Source organism: Triturus cristatus, chromosome 3_2, assembly GCF_964204655.1.
Source record: "Triturus cristatus chromosome 3_2, aTriCri1.1, whole genome shotgun sequence".
Taxonomy (NCBI): Eukaryota; Metazoa; Chordata; class Amphibia; order Caudata; family Salamandridae; genus Triturus; species Triturus cristatus.
Window position 1 is genome coordinate 451,552,674 of NC_140584.1, and position 16,554 is coordinate 451,569,227.

General features: G+C 45.4%; 1 protein-coding gene across 1 annotated transcript in view; it reads right to left on the reverse strand.

Moving 5' to 3' along the window:
- Window positions 1–16,554, reverse strand: part of OTOG (otogelin) — a 1,045,291-nt gene that overhangs the window by 795,638 nt on the left and 233,099 nt on the right. Inside the window, exon 13 of the mRNA XM_085647044.1 lies at window positions 10,815–10,923. Coding sequence (XP_085503170.1) covers window positions 10,815–10,923 — 109 coding nt within the window. The remainder of the gene's footprint in view (window positions 1–10,814; window positions 10,924–16,554) is intronic.

The following is a 16,554-nucleotide window of genomic DNA, read 5'->3' on the forward strand; positions in this document are numbered from 1 at the left end:
TTGTATCTGATTCCTACAAAAACAGTCTTCTATAAATCACAGTAATTTTACATTACTTCACTAGCTTGTGATTTTGACAAGCCTTCTAAATCCTACTTTTTCTTTTCACTGTGCTTTTGATAGAAAATTTGTAGAGAAGCGCTCCTAAAGTAAATCAGATTTATGAGCTAAGCACACTCATTCAAAACACACAGGGTTCTCACTGAAACAATACTATATGACTGCCTTAATTGAATCCTAGAAGAGATTACAATCTGTACTGCTGTAAATTCTCTTAACACCAACCAATGAAATTTTGACTTCTGGCTAATAATCCCAGAAGATGTCAGGGAAAAACATGAGAAAACATTTCAAAAGAAATGGTCATGACTGACTAATAGACTCATTCACACACACCAAACTATATACCAAAATCAGAATTAATTTGACCAATTTCCCTGTGTAAAAGGAAAAGCAGAGTACGTTGGACACATCATACATATGTCACAATGTCTTCACAAATTAAAAATACATTTTTTTAATATACTACCCTCAGAATACTATCTTCTGAAAAAAGACACTGAAATGTATACCAGTGCTGCTCTAAAATGGTTTTTCAATTCCTGTACAATCTCTATAAGCGTGAGATCCATAAGCAAAATGTGTGAACTCTACAATTTACTCAACATAAAAAGGGTGCTCTTCAAAATATCAATGTCAATAATGTCAAAAACAAATATTTATATTCCACAACATCAATTAGCAACATATCATTAGGGCAAGCATAAAAAGAGAAGCGTAGATGTACTCCTCTAAATCCACATCTACTTACCATGACAATATGTTGGTGGTCGATAGTGTGGAATTGATATAAGTGCAGGTTAAAATTTCAGTATTATGGTGGAACACAAATATATGTAGGAACATGCATGGCTATGTGTGCATAGATGACTAATCTAACCAAATTATCAATTGATACCTGTAAATGAGAATGCTGAGAAGATAACAAATATAGACTATGTGAATAGCTATATTTAATGAGATTATGAACTCTAATCTAGAATAGAATATGTAAATAGCTATATTTATTGAGGTAATGAACTCTATTCTAGAATATTTGCAGAAATATCTTTTCAAGACCCATTTGGTTTAAAGATGAGACCAAGTTTTATATATGATAATCAGTTAATATGTATCAAATTTACAAACTACAGTAGGTTGGATGGCTACACTGCACCTCTCTGATAATGCCTAAATTATATTTTCTATTTGCTTAGGTGAAGGGTAGGAAACTTACATCCACAAGGGCTGGATCCATGTCACATTTTTAGTATAACCACCAGAGATGGAAACAAGCTCCTTCCATGTCAACTGTGTGTAAATTAATCTTAAATGTATATTTGAATTATTTAGCATAGATGTAACCTTCCCTGACATATATTGGACCCTAATGGCTTACATTTTCTTTGCATGATCACTGCTTTTGTTTTTCACAAAGCAGAGAAATCTGATATGTTTATACTACTTCGCACTAATCACTTAAAATGATACACAAACATTGCACAAAGCATATTGTATGAAATCAAAAGCAAATGCTATCAAAGTGGTCTATTAACAATAAGATAGAGAGAAAAAATCTGTTTTGGAGGCCTCAGAGTAGTCATAAGTTAACGGGCCCCAGCAGTGTCAACTGAGATCTTTTGACCTTTCTGCCCTGGGACCCCCGTCCTCAAACTGTGGACAAGGTAACCTTTTTTCTACTCGATTCTCAGACTAGTAAGGCAGAGGAGTTCAAGGCTGACTCAGGGAGATGCTGAAAGCTAGAGATTCAGAACTACGCAACACCACAAATAACACACAGTAAACCAAAGACCAGTGAGTGTTTTTTCTCTTAAAAGGGAAACGTGCTGCAATACACACAAAACTAATTACAACACGCACAATTACACAGATGTATAAAATGCCAAGTGGAAATATCAACTGGAACCCCACCTAAAAGGCCTCACATTCTAAGGAGCTGTACTCTAAAAAAAGGTCACAGTGTGAACTAACTACATTAATCCAGGCTAGGGGGCCAGATGTACAAAAATTTGAAATTGTGATTTCCAAACTGCAATTCATACTGAATCCCAATTAGGAAATTGCAATTCTTTTTTATTTTATTTATTTTTTTATTGACATTTTCCAACAACCAAATTGCGTTACAATTCAACAGGTCAGCATTTTATCAAATATGTACAGGAATTAAAAGAAGCATAGTCTATACAGTACACACTACCTCTGTGATAATACATGCTCCGTTAGCTCTCCACCAGTACAGGAATGCATATTCATCATATTCCTAGATAATCGTACGGGTCAGCAAATAGCAACAATAAGATAACATTACATTATATATTACCACATAGAGGACTGAAGTTATAACCATCCATCACTATTAAACCCACATGTTCCATAAAATAAGGCTGGGGATCGGACCCCAAAAATAGGTGGAAGACAATACCCCATCATGTCGATGTCTCAATCTGAGTTTCACTCTTATGTGTTTCAACAATAGATTCTTGCTGATGCTGAGCCCAAGTCAGGAATGGTTCCAAGACGTCATGAGGTCAAAGTAAATTGCAATTCTCAATGTAAGAAACCTTAGAAGTCTTAATTAGTGATTTCTAGTATGTCACAAATCAACCTACCTCCTGAATTTTATTGAGGTAAGTCGCAGTTTACAAAACATTATTACATACCAATGCGATTTGGTGTTTGGAAGGGAAGCCCTAACCACACCCCTTCTAAATTCCGATTTGGAAACCCAAATTGAGATTTGATGACAAGTTACTGAATTGCAATCAGCCTTTTGTACATTTAAAAATGCTTTTTTGCAGTCACTAATGGCCTGATTCTGTAAATCAGGACTTTGCAACCTCCCAAAAAGGTTTGTACTTGTGGCTCCAGATCCAGTAGGTCGGAAACACTGTGAAAGGTTTGTGTGCCAGCAGGCCCTAGCCCCAAAAACCACAGTACCCCCGAATACTGACATAGCAAATTATGCAAGGTATGCACTTATTAAATGTGAAACCTATTGACTTTGACTACAAAAACTCACCCCTATGAGTTTCTTGCTCAAGGAGGAGTGCCTCCTAGACGTCACTAACTTTCCCTTTGGAGGTTTCTGGTGGCAATTTTTTCTCAGTGCTTGTGGTGCACTTGTGGGTGCCTGCCACTACTTCTCATCGTTCCCAGAACATAATTCACTACTTTTGTGGTACTCTGCACTTCACATTTCCAAATTGCATTGTAATATGCCAATCTGTTAAAGACCCATTGGCTAATGGGAACTTCCCCATCTCTCAGGCATTTCTCTTTTAGATATGTGTTACAGCTGCGTGTACAATTGTTTTCTGTTGGGTGCCCCCGAGCCCTTTGATGACGCACCAAAGCTCTCAATGCTGGGATCATATTGCGTGTCCAAGCCATGTGGTCTATCAACTTTCCCTGATGCCTGACACTTAGATTTTCTACCGGGTGAGGGAAATACTGCAGTGTCTCTCTCTCTCTCTCTCCTTTTTTCACTCTCCCCATCGCTGCCAGCGTCCTAATAATAGGGAGGTGAACAGAGTGGCAACAGAAACATTTAGCCCCCAAGGGAGCCCCCCACAAATCAGGGATTTGATGTTGAGGCTTGAGGGCTGGCATGAGGCCCAAGAAATGAACCTTCTGCACCCTTGAACAACTGGCACACTTTTCATGGTCCTCTCCCCTCTATAGAGGGGGGCAATTAAAAAAAATTCACTGTTGAGCTTTTTGACCAACGTTTTCACAGACTCGACAGGCGTGGTTAGCTAATTCCACTTGTGATTTTTCAACCCTGCTGAAAAACTAGAAACGGTGGTTAGAGGTGGTTATTTTGTCTGTGAACATTTCTGGCTCATTAGGTCGAATCATATGGGGCTTTCTTCTCCAAGCTCTTTTTAGCACACCCAGGTCCTCCAGACCCCCAAAATGTGGCCACTTATTATTTTTTACCTTTCTAAATCTTCTGGCACTCTTGCTCTCCCTTCTTCAGGAGTAGGAAAGTTGTGGGAGCAGCCCCTGCACTTACTGATCTTTCTATTAATCTCATGACCTGGCATCTTCCTGGCAGAGACCCCACATGGTTCTCAAAGCAGACCACTCTTCATGTCTGCACTCACCAGGCAATAAGGGTATGTGCAACTTGCGTAATTGCTGTAGCGTAATTATGCGAAATTACAGAAAAATTACATAAGATTATGTGGAATTATGCGAGAAGCGTAACCCAGCATTTACTGCTATTTGTTGGTGCCAATTGCACCCATGCATCCAAAATGGACCTGAGGATGCATTTTGCTCTAAATAGCGCTAAATGCAACATAACATGATCAGCATCACCCACTCACCCAGTTGGGTATTCTTGTGCTACTACAGTAAGATTTTTGTGTCAAATTACTTACAATTATGTGAACAGACATAATTGTATAATGTTTGGTAATTTTGTGTCAAAAAGGTATAGTGAAATTTCTGAAATTACTCTAATAACTCTGGCGTAATTAAAATTTCACCCAGGCCTATGAAGCACCCAAGACTTCAGCCACTTGCAGGATGCCTGTGGGTCCAGCAGGAGCCAGTAATACCTTTTCTTGGGGCATCCGCCAGCCCACGGAAGTCCAACTGGGCATTTCCAAGGATTCTCAGCAAGCCCACCATCTAATGACTCTTAGAGGGATTCAGGGAGCAAGTGCTATTAGCCTCTGTGAGAGAGTCTACCAAAAATCCAAGAGGTATATTCACAAGAACGTGTGATAACTACCGCAAGAGTAGCGTAACGCAACTTTCAATATCGCAGCCCATCGCGGGAAAATAACCCCGTGACAACATGGGATTCACAACAAGGTGGTAGCATGCGATAGTCTGCCGAAACCGCTGACAATATCTGCGATATAACCACTTCGATGGAGATAAAAACACAAACCACAACACCAAAAAACCTGTGATGGGTCAAAGCGCGATGAGGAAATCGGCGATAAACAGCGCCAGGCCTGCAACACACACCTGGCAGGTGGGAAAAATCCCCATAAGAGCAGAAAAACACCCACACACAAACTGACCTACACCGAAGCACCATGGAGGCAGCCGGAGCAGGCGCAGAGGACGAGCGCAACCCCACAAGCACCCCGGACGACCAGCCTGGGACCTCAGGGACAGGGAAGGACAAGGGCAAGAAGACGAGAAAGACGAAGTTCAGCCCGCAGGCGAACAGGATCATAGTCACGGAGGTGATGGAACACAATCAACAACTCTTCGTCACCTCCAACGTGTCACTGGGCACCAAAACTGGAATATATCTAGATATCGTCAACAAGGTGAATGCTGTTGGAGAGCACAAGAGGACAATGGACGAGGTCAAGAGACGATGGAATAACATCAAGCGGAAGACCAAGGAGAAACTCTCCTCCAACCAGAAGGCAGTAACGCAGACTGGAGGTGGGGGCCCAGTGCCACAGCTGGAGCTGGATGACATGGAGGAGCTGGTGTCGACAGTCATCAGTGTGGAGACTGTGGCTGGAGTCGGTGGACCGGACACTGCTCGACAGGACACAACACAACCGCAACAGGGTGAGTGACCACCAGGTATTTGGGGGGACGGTTGGAGATGGGCACAATGGCACACATGCACTATCAAGCAGAGCACAGTGCACACCCACAATGACTCTGGGTCATCGCCCAGATATACAGACTGTCACAATGTACAATGCCATGCTGTCTGAATGTCAACCTGTACCATGCGTCTACATACATGTGGACACATTGTAATACACAATCCCCCCTTCACATTGCAGGGGCACCCGTCAACACCTCCTGCAGAGCAGTCCCAGCTCACAGATGACAAGGAGGACAACGTCAGCATTGATGTCCAAACCATCCAAGACATCATTGACCTCATCTGCCACTCACCCACAGCCCGGCACCCTCCCAAGACCTCCAGGAACAACACATGGCCTTCCAACATCATGTGCTGGAGTGCCAGATGGAGACGGCTGAGCAGGTGCGGGTGGGCTTCAGCATCATGGCTGCCACACTGGATGCCATCCTCGGGTGTCTATGTCCGCCCCATGGTCTCCAACAAGCCCTAACTGACATCGCTGGAGTCATGACGCGGAGAGAAGAACACCTGTCCGCTCAGAGTGGCTCCAGCAATGCCAGCCGTGAGCACGCACACATTCGGAGGCTCATGGAGGACATGGTGCGGATGGAGGCAGAAAGGATGGCAGCCACCGCTGCACATCATCGAAATGTAGCTGGGATCTATCATGCCCTACAGACCTTCACCATAGCATTGCCGCCACAAGGCATGGCGCTGATGAATGCTGCTGCGCCCACACATCCACATCCCCGCCCCCTGGTGTGTCAGTACCTCCCAGTGCGGCAGCTGGATCCACTCAGGCCCCAGATGTGTCAGTGGCACACAGTGCGGCAGCCGGATCCACTCAGGCCCCTGATGTGTCAGTGGCACACAGTGCGGCAGCCGGTTCTGCAACACCCACAGGTGGGCCAGGGCACACACCTGCAGATGAGGACGTGGATGGGACTGTGGTCAGAAGGACCAGGCACTAGCATTCATCACCGCCACCTGGCCTCTCTCTGCTTGGTCCCGCACATGGCCTCATGACCTTCCACTGACCCATGATACACTCCGATGCACTCACCTTGGACAGCAACATGGACTGCCACTTCCGGATTGATGCCCAATGACACGGCGACCAGGCTGCGGACTGTACCCTTCCCTTCAGCAGGACTTGTCATTCCCGTATGGACTCTGGCTGGCCCTCCACGGGCCCATATTGTGTAGTGTGCTGGCCATTGCCCTGAACCGCTCCAGCTGCATAACTGCACTGGGTGTGCAATAAACATCCATTGACGCACTGCTGTGTCATGTCTATCATCAGTCATGTATGCATGTGCGGATGAATATAGGGACAGTGATTTCCCTTGCCTCAATGATGCGCATCCTGTAAGATGCCAGTCAGAGGGTGCTACATTGCATTGTGTGTACCGGGTCACGTGGATACTACAACTTGGACACAGGCATCACTCACTTCCTTGTCCGGACATGGAATGAAACACGCCCAGAGCCCACGTGTCATTGTGGCAAACCCTGCGCTGGTCCAGCGTACGGCAGGCCAGACCACTTTGTTTACGCTACGAGAGGGGGCCCTCATTGCAACCCGTCGCAGACGTACTCGCTGGTGGTGTGCAGGTCACTGGTCTAGTTGTCAGCATGTCACAGCCACTCCCTGAGGGCAGGTATGTACGCACACCACACCCACCCGGCACAGGCGTCACAGGCCATGTGACTCCACCAAGATAAGGGGCTGACAATGTCACATTCTCCTCTGCCCGTGGTGACTGGATGACGGATGCCACGGTGCCCAATCATAAAGGGCACAAGAGTATTGTTGCGCACAGGGCTAGTGGAATCCCAGGCCTGTGTACAGCACGGGCCGACCACCACGTGGTGCTGACTGGGGTTGCACAAGGTTAGTCGCACCTGGCACATTGCGGCAGGCACAGGCACCCTGCCACGGGACGGTGACTTTGGGTGCACTGAGTCAGTAGCACCTTAAGCTGCTGAGCGGGTGGGCATCCTGCGATGAGGCCCCATCCCTGCGGTCAGGCCAACTCAGGTTTCGTGTGCCTTGCTGGACCACAGTGTAGGCCAGAGCCAGCGGGCAGTGCGGGCCTACCGCCACGTGGCCTCACTTTCGGGTCACAGACTAAGCGGCACCCATCGAGCTGATCGGGTGTGCAAAAGACACACAATTGATGTATGTAATGCTGAACAAAGAAAAACTGAGCGGGTGTGCAGCCTGCGATGTTGCCGGGTGCACTGGTATGTCCTCAGTCATGGAGTATTCAAGACCCAGCAAGACACGTGAGACCTGGTGGCCTGCGGAGCGTGGCTGCATGGTGTGGAGGGTGGCATGTCCGCGGGCCCCGGGCTTGTGGCTTGCAGCGGCACGTGGTGGGATATTCTGTCTACACACCGGTGGCGGAAGGTGAGCAGTGAGACCTGGGTGTGCATGGGCGGGCATGCTCCGTGGGCGGTGGGGGCCATTGTGATGCCTCTGCCTGGGTGTACAGGGGCGGGCAGGTGCTGTTGTCTTGTGCGAGTGTGTGTACTGTGCCAGTCATGTATCTAGACTCTGTTTCAGATGACGGCTCTGACTCAGATGTGTGACCTATTGGACTGCACAACATGCCGGCAAGTGGTTGGAAACACACCGGTGGCAGCAGGTGAGTTGTGTGGCCTGGGTGCGCAGGGGCGGCTCTCTCTCTTCTTCTCTCTCTCTGTCCCCCTCTCTTCTTCTCTCTCTCTCTCCCCCTCTCTTCTTCTCTCTCTCTCTCCCTCTCTTCTTCTCTCTCTCTCTCTCTCTCCCTCTCTTCTTCTCTCTCTCCCTCTCTTCTTCTCTCTCTCCCTCTCTTCTCTCTCTCTCTCTCTCTCTCTCTCTCTCTCTCTCTCTCTCTCTCTCTCTCTCTCTCTCTCTCCTTAGCTCTCTCTCTGCCCTTTGATGTGCCCAGGGCACAGCTTCTAATCATGTTTTCCGTCTTGCAGGCTGTGACCTACGGACTGTCCTGTGGGGAGCTGCAATGTGTCTTCATTTGATTTTGGTGTTCATTTTAATAAAGTTTTTTTGGTTGCTTCGGAAATGAATGTGTGATGCGTATTTCTGTGTCGACACATGCATTTCAAGTGGTGTGATTGTGCGACATCATGCAGAATAATTGGTGCATGTTTTTGTGTAGCTGATGTGGCATGTCTTTGTTAGGGGGGTGCCACGGAGGGGTGGTCCAGGGGGTGATGTCGGTGGGTGTTGGGTGTCCGGGCCGCATGATGTGTGGCTCCATGGCATCTGTTGCACTTCCGATGTGGCCCTGGGCTGGTGTCCCTTTTGTGGTGCTGGCTGCCATCCGACTTAACACCAGGTCAGAGCAGGTGTAGATTTCCTGGTGCTAACGCGCCTTATCGCCAGTTTTGTGTTCTTATCGCTGATCTGTCTTGGTCGTTGAGAATGTTGAGGTGTGGTGTTGTCGCGGCTTTTGGCACAGGAACGCCTACTCTGCATCTCATTAGCGATAGTTGTGGGGATCCTCTGTGGCGATGTTTTTTGCGGCTGCTATCGCGGGTAAACTGGTGCTGTGGGCTGTTAGCACCAGCTTGTGAATGGGGAGGTAAATTTATCATGACTTTGGCTGCGATAAAGTGCCATTAATTCGGCGATACTTCCTTGTGAATATGACCCCAAGAGTACAGGTCCAGAGTAGAAAACTCAACACTTGAGACAGGGTTTATCTGAAGGACTGGTTGGTTCTTCTTTTTCTGGTGTTCCCAACCCCTCTTCCCTATGTGGTATTTAAATATGACGATAGAGAGTTCCTAATTGGCACTTCCAGGGATCTGCTCACTTTCAGTTCAACCACTTTGCACAGCATTCTGGGAAATCAAAAGAAGGTGAGCACCACTACAATTACAATACATCTCTCCTCTGAAACAAGACATGCTGATTCAGGTCTGGCTTCTTCCCTCCCCTGGCTTCTTCCTGCCGCCCAAGGTGTCAAAGTAAACCCTTGTGGTGGCTGAGCTAGAAGTCTGCCTGACCTCGTTTTGTCTCATATGATTTCTTCACAGGGAAGTGTTTATGATCAGTTTATGTTTTTTTCCCCTGTTCTCTTCCATTGCCAGAGGAAATCTAACCTCTGTAGGATGAGCTTATTGTTTCAGTGGTGCTTTATTTTGCCAGCTGGGCCACAATGTAAATAACCCGTACAGCAGGAATGATAAAAATCTGATACCCACTAAGTCTGGCTCAGGGAAATATATACAATTTGGAAAGAGATGGAAAAACTCATCTGGATGTAAACAGATTCTGTAATTTCAGTTTGTGACCAAGGGCCATATGTATCAAAATCCTCTTTTGAGATTCTCAAATAGCGTTTTTTTGCGAATCGCTATTTGAGAATCGCAAAATGCTATGTATGTAGGAATTGCAATAAATTTTGCGAATCCTACATATTCCTTAATTGCGAATCTCAAATTGCGATTCGCAATTAAGGAATACCTCCCCATTCATTCCTATGGGCCTAGAGGCCCATGGGAATGAATGGGAAGACATTCTCAATTTGCGATTAGCAATTAGAGAATCTCATCCTACCTACCATGCAGACACCCTTGTAACATGATGTAAGGGTGTCTGTGTTGGTTCTAGCCAGCCAGTGCTACAAAAGGACATGACTGCACTGTATGATGGTAAATACAGTGCATTCCTGCACTTTCTCTTTAACGCAGTGCAACAAGGTGGCTTGCGCGTAGCACTGGATGAAAGAATGACAAGTCTTTTCCCTAAGTCTCTATGCACGCAACCAAAAATGCTAAGATGCTAAGATGTTGTTTGAGTTGTGTTGCTGTCTAGTGCATGAGTTGTTGAAATACTTTGTTGTGTGCAAATATTACTAAAACATAAATGTCACTATAATATTTTAACAATATAATTCACATTATATGATGCATATGTTATCCATTACTTTGTAGTGCCTTTATGTTCCTTTATGTTCCTTTTTGAAACCTGATTTTTCCATTAAAACCAGCATGAAGATTCTTCAAATGTGGTTAGCAGTAAAATGATAGGAAAGTGAGTATTATATATTTTCACAGAAGACAAATAGCATGATAATTAAATACTGTACTCATAATGCCACCATCCATTCTCCTAATAGTAATAGGCTTGGGAAGGTAAACGTTTAAAGTAGAGAAATATATTACTGACCAGTTGTTACACTCATCCCGTACAACAGAGCCAGACTTGTAAGAGGCTCCATGATAAATACAAGGGCATTCTGAAGGTGTGACACAAACTCCATTTTCATAAATTAGACCTAAAAAGTTGAAACAAAAGATGCAGTTCAGATTAATGTTTTACATGATAAAACCTTCTTGAGCTAAATTAATGACCTTGGGTGCGGCAGTCCAATTCATTCCAGCTGTTTATTGAACAAGTGCCATTCATAACAAGACGTCAGTATTAGTCTCCATGCCATGCAGATGCAAAGATCACTGAGCATTTAAAAAAGGAGCACACTGAAGGTCCCTAGCAACCAGTGCTTCAACACCAAATCACCTACAGAAAGTTAGCCTCACTTTACTTCCTTGAATCTATAGGCACTCTCCATCTTAATTTAATGAACTTGTGTGTATCTGTATTTATTTCTTCTGGATATGCTCAATAAAAAATAAATAAAAAAATAAAGAATCTATAGGCAGATGTGGACGAGCATTCAAAGCCTATCTCAGGTCCTGATTGGTGAATTAGGTACAGTGCCTCACATCTATCACAGTTACAATGAAGATGTGAATGTTCAGCCATAGTTTTGTAATAATTCGACTATTTTGCAATGTCTTATGTAGGAAATTGGGTTATTAGTTGTGCCGGATGTGAGGCCTGCACAAGTAATAGGTCCACAATGTACCCTTACGGGGAACCAAGCACACCATTGTAGCACTTGACTCTATTAAGGTAGTGAAGCAGAGCAGTCCAAGGCTCACTCAGGGAAGATGTTGTGGGCTAGTAATCACCATTCGCTGGCATGCAAAATTGACATTCAGTACATGATTGTCCAGTCGGTGCTGTTTCTTTAGAAAAAGGAAAAGTAAATTAGGCTCATTGAAATATCAAAGATGACATTGCATAATCACCTTTGAACCCCTAAAAGGCTCTTACATACAAATAAGGTAAGTCTATTGGCTTGGTCAAATGTTCAAGATTAATGAACAACATGTAAAAAACATGACCATTTTGTATATAAATGAAATCATCAAAAATAACCATGTGTAAATGCACTTATTAATGTTAATAAAGCATATACACCTTGATCAATATTTACTGTCAACACTATTATGTCAATAAAGCATTTTAAAATGAACAAAACATGTGTGTAGGCTTTATATGTACTTTCAAGCCATATAAAAAGCAATTATGAAAACAGCTTCGTCTGTCTAGTCTCCCTGCCCAGTGTGAAATTGCGGGACATTGCAATTGACCTTGCAATAGGCTATTGGGTCTTTATATGATAAGTGCATCCAACGTAGAAAGTTGGGTCCAAATCCCATGCACTTGAGCTCTCCAAACATGTAGGTCCATTCCAGGGTGTCGAATGCCATTGAGGCATCCATAGACAATACCATTGTGGATATCTCGTAGTTTCTGGAACCCGCCATTACCCTGTACAGCCTATGCAGGTTAAGGCATGAAGCCAGATTGATCAGGATGGACCAAGGAAGTGATCACCTGGCAAAGTCTATTTGCGAGATGCTCAGCAAGGACTTTGATTTCTACATTGAGGAGGGAAATGGGATGATATGAGCTGGTGGCTTCCTGGCTTTATGTATTACGACTATTGTTTCAAGTCATTGATCCACAGGGAGCACACTCATCTTCCGCGCTTCCCTCCACATTTTAAATATCTGAGGTGTCAGTTTGGAGACCAGACATTTATAGAGTTCGATAGGGAGACCATTGGGTCCTATTGCCTTGCCAGAGCTCAGTGATCGCAGCACCTGGTCCTTCTTGTGCGGTTCAATGTCTGCTTCCAAAAAGGTTCTGTGTTCTTCTGTAAGAGTGGGATTTTTATGCCCTTCAGGAAATCCCCAATGTCCAAGGGTGACCAATGTGTTTTGGGTGAGTAGAGATTTGCGCATAGTATGGTGCAAATGCCTCCACTTTAACCTCGGGATCAGAAATGGTGTCGTCCAAATCAGTGGTAATGTGTGAGACCCATCCCCTTGCTGGGTATCTCTTTTCGAGCCATGCAAGTAGCTTCCCCGTTTTGTTCCGCACCTCATAGAGACATCTTTGAGACAAGATATGGGAAGCTCTTGCCCTGTCCTCCAGTCGGTCTCTATATTCCTTCTGTTTGAGGTGGAGGGCATATAAGCTGTCTTTATTCATCTCATGACATCCCACTCTCTCTAAAGTTCTCATGCCACTCTCCATTGTAATGAGTTGTGGTTGTCTGTCCTGTTTCCGCCCCACTATTGCGAAGTACTCTCGGCCTCGGATGACCACCTTGTAGGTCTCCCATAGCATCTAGTGAGAGTCAACCGATCCCTCAATGAGTTCAAAGTAGGAAGTCGTGGCATGGGTCAAGTCCATGTTGAAATTGGTGTCCTTAAGATGCCAGGCGTTGATAGGTCGCGGACCGCAGGTTATATTGGCACACCCCTGTATCTATAGCCACACCGGGGAGTGATCTGAGATCGCCCTGGCCAGGTGCTGGGCCTTGGCGGCTCGTGCCACGTGGGTGGATTGAGTGAAAATGTAATTTAATCTGCAACTGCTGAGGTGGACCCCATATAGGAAGGTATACAGGAGTTTTGTCGGGTGTTGTGAGCGGCAGGTGTCGGAAAGGCAGAGGACAGTGACAAAGTCGGACTGGGTTGGATCCCAATGGCCTGTACAGGCTTGGGAGTATTTGTCCAATTCAAATGAGAAGCAGCGCATTAAAATTGCCCCAAATGAGTAGGATCTCTTCCTGTAGCTGAAGCAACATCTTGCCCAGGCTCTGGCGCGTAAGACGGTGAAGTCGGGGGGACAGAGACAAAGCATCGATTTGATTCTGATCCCCTCCCAAGTACCCGTCTGCACCACGTAGTTCCCTTAAAGGTCAACCCAGGCCTTGTGTGGAAGATAGGGAGTCGAGTTTGTGACAAGGATACCCACCCCCAGTGAGTTGGCTATGTAGCCCGAGTGTGCCAACATGGTGCATCACCTATAGACATTGCTTTACAAGTGTTGCCTAGTAGGGGTAACAATACCGCATCAAGTGCATGTTTTTGAATGAATTGGTGGACCATACCCCACTTCATCCTATTGCTGAGGCTGTTTATGTTCCTCAACAGGATAATTAAGCGAGTACAGGGGCTAGAGGGGAGTGACATGGTGTGTGTTGGGAGATAAGGCGCTAGCCCCACAAAGGAAAGATGGACCCCAGGTGGCGTAGTTGAATAGTACTCTATTGCTTCTCACTTTCAAGTCAAGTAACTCTTAAAGATCATTGGCCCCCCAAAAGGGATGAACTTCGCAAAAGGTCAAGATCTTAGGCTTATTTTGCTCCTGGTTGCAAGCTCAAGCCACCGGGAGCAGTTTTAGCAGGCCTCCTCACCCCCAATGTGGTGTAATCTGAAGGGAGCTGGTTCCAATGGCTCTTGTGCCAGCTTTCCTCCCAGTCTTTTTCTCTGGGCGCAGAAGGTCATGGCTTTTCTCCAACTGGTCCACAGTCAATGTCCAACTAGGCAAAGTCCTTAGTCCGTTTTGAGCATCTGGGAGTTCCTTCTTCCAGTGGTTCATGGCTGTTGCAGTCACAGGGTCCAGCAGAGAAGAGCAGAGAAACACCAACCAAGACAGAGCTCTCCTCTTGATCAAGTCTTTTTAAGTGGGGTCCGAAAGTCCTAGAAACAAGGCACCTTTGGCCTATCCTGGGGTGCCATATCACCTTTCCGGCCCTGTCTCAACACTCCTGCATGCATATCATAGTGTGACAGTTCAAAATGGTGTACCCAAGAGTCACTGGTCACATCTCCTTTGGGGGTCTCAGCTCCACCCATCGCTGATATCACTGCCAGGACCTTTACCACCAAATCTTCAAAGGAGGGGCACCCTCCTGTGTTGGCATCAGAGGTCTGGGCTCCCCCCTTTGTTCAGTGGGCTTGGGCTAGCCCATCTCTGGTACAGTGTGACAGTTGATTGATTGATGCAGATCCTTCAGCTCCACCCCTTTCATCCTCAGGAGCTGAGTGAAGCACTGTTAATTGCTCACTTTACCTAGGGAGTCCTTTGTTCTTACTGCTGGAAAAATAATGAATTATCTTTTTTAAAATAGGGTGACAAAAGGCCAGGGCTTTGATCCCCAGAAAGTGCACAGTTACTGGGCTACACATGACAGGAGTCTTACACATGCAGCGCTCCCATGTGTGCATATGCTTCTGTACACGTGCGCACAGGTAACCAGCCAAATGCTATAAACCACATGTGACAGTGGAGAGCCCTCCACTGGCACACAAGGGGAAAGAGAGGTTAGGACGTGGATACCTCCTCCCAACTAGAAATTCACTACCAAATTTGTATCCAGAACAATCGAAGCTCTAGAAACTGAATAAATCCTTAAGTAGCGTACACCGCAAAAAGCGGGAAGGAAGCAATTCCTTTTTGTTTCTTCAACCCTCACACACCCTATTGGTGTCATGCTTCATCATCGGATTCACCCTGACTCCTAAAGGTCTGGGTGGGCTCAAACATATCTCAGGGAGCTCTTAGGAGATGTAGGCCAGGGGGACGTGAAGCACTGTTAATTGCTCACTTTACCTAGGGAGTCCTTTGTTCTTACTGCTGGAAAAATAATGAATTATCTTTTTTAAAATAGGGTGACAAAAGGCCAGGGCTTTGATCCCCAGAAAGTGCACAGTTACTGGGCTACACATGACAGGAGTCTTACACATGCAGCGCTCCCATGTGTGCATATGCTTCTGTACACGTGCGCACAGGTAACCAGCCAAATGCTATAAACCACATGTGACAGTGGAGAGCCCTCCACTGGCACACAAGGGGAAAGAGAGGTTAGGACGTGGATACCTCCTCCCAACTAGAAATTCACTACCAAATTTGTATCCAGAACAATCGAAGCTCTAGAAACTGAATAAATCCTTAAGTAGCGTACACCGCAAAAAGCGGGAAGGAAGCAATTCCTTTTTGTTTCTTCAACCCTCACACACCCTATTGGTGTCATGCTTCATCATCGGATTCACCCTGACTCCTAAAGGTCTGGGTGGGCTCAAACATATCTCAGGGAGCTCTTAGGAGATGTAGGCCAGGGGGACTTATAGCTAAAAATCCTACTACGTTCCCCAGGTATCCCTTTTATTTCCGGAGATATTAAAAAAGGCAAAACTGGTCTTTTTGGAGGTTATGATCCTATGACCCTAATAATCTGCCAACATGTTTTAGCCCATAAAAAATGGCCAGATTAGCCCTGGGTTTTCATCAGGACACAACAAACATTTCCTCCCTGGTGCTGAACGAAAATTATCCTATATATTTATATTGAAGGTACAGAAAGCTGTCACCTTCGTGAAAATAATGGGGAGTATACTTATCTCCCTTCTGAATGTACGTAAAGATTCCGCCCAATTTGAGGGGAAAAAATGTTTCTCATGGATCACCGGAAGGGTAGCCTTGTAGTCAAACGTACTTCAAAGGTCCTGCCCCATAGTATACCTAGTTGGTATCCGTGTTGCCAGGAAACACGGAATTGAGCGGAATTTATATGTACATCATGAATACAATAAATAGAGATAATTAGGCCTGGTTAGCCATCGCCCTTATTTGGTAGGAGTCATGGGCTACACTTGTTCATATCACATTAACTCAAGTAAATTAGGTCTCTTTGAATGGGACTGCTATATATCATCTAAAATCCTGTAAGGGCTACCCTAGCACACTAATTTTCTTCTGAAAC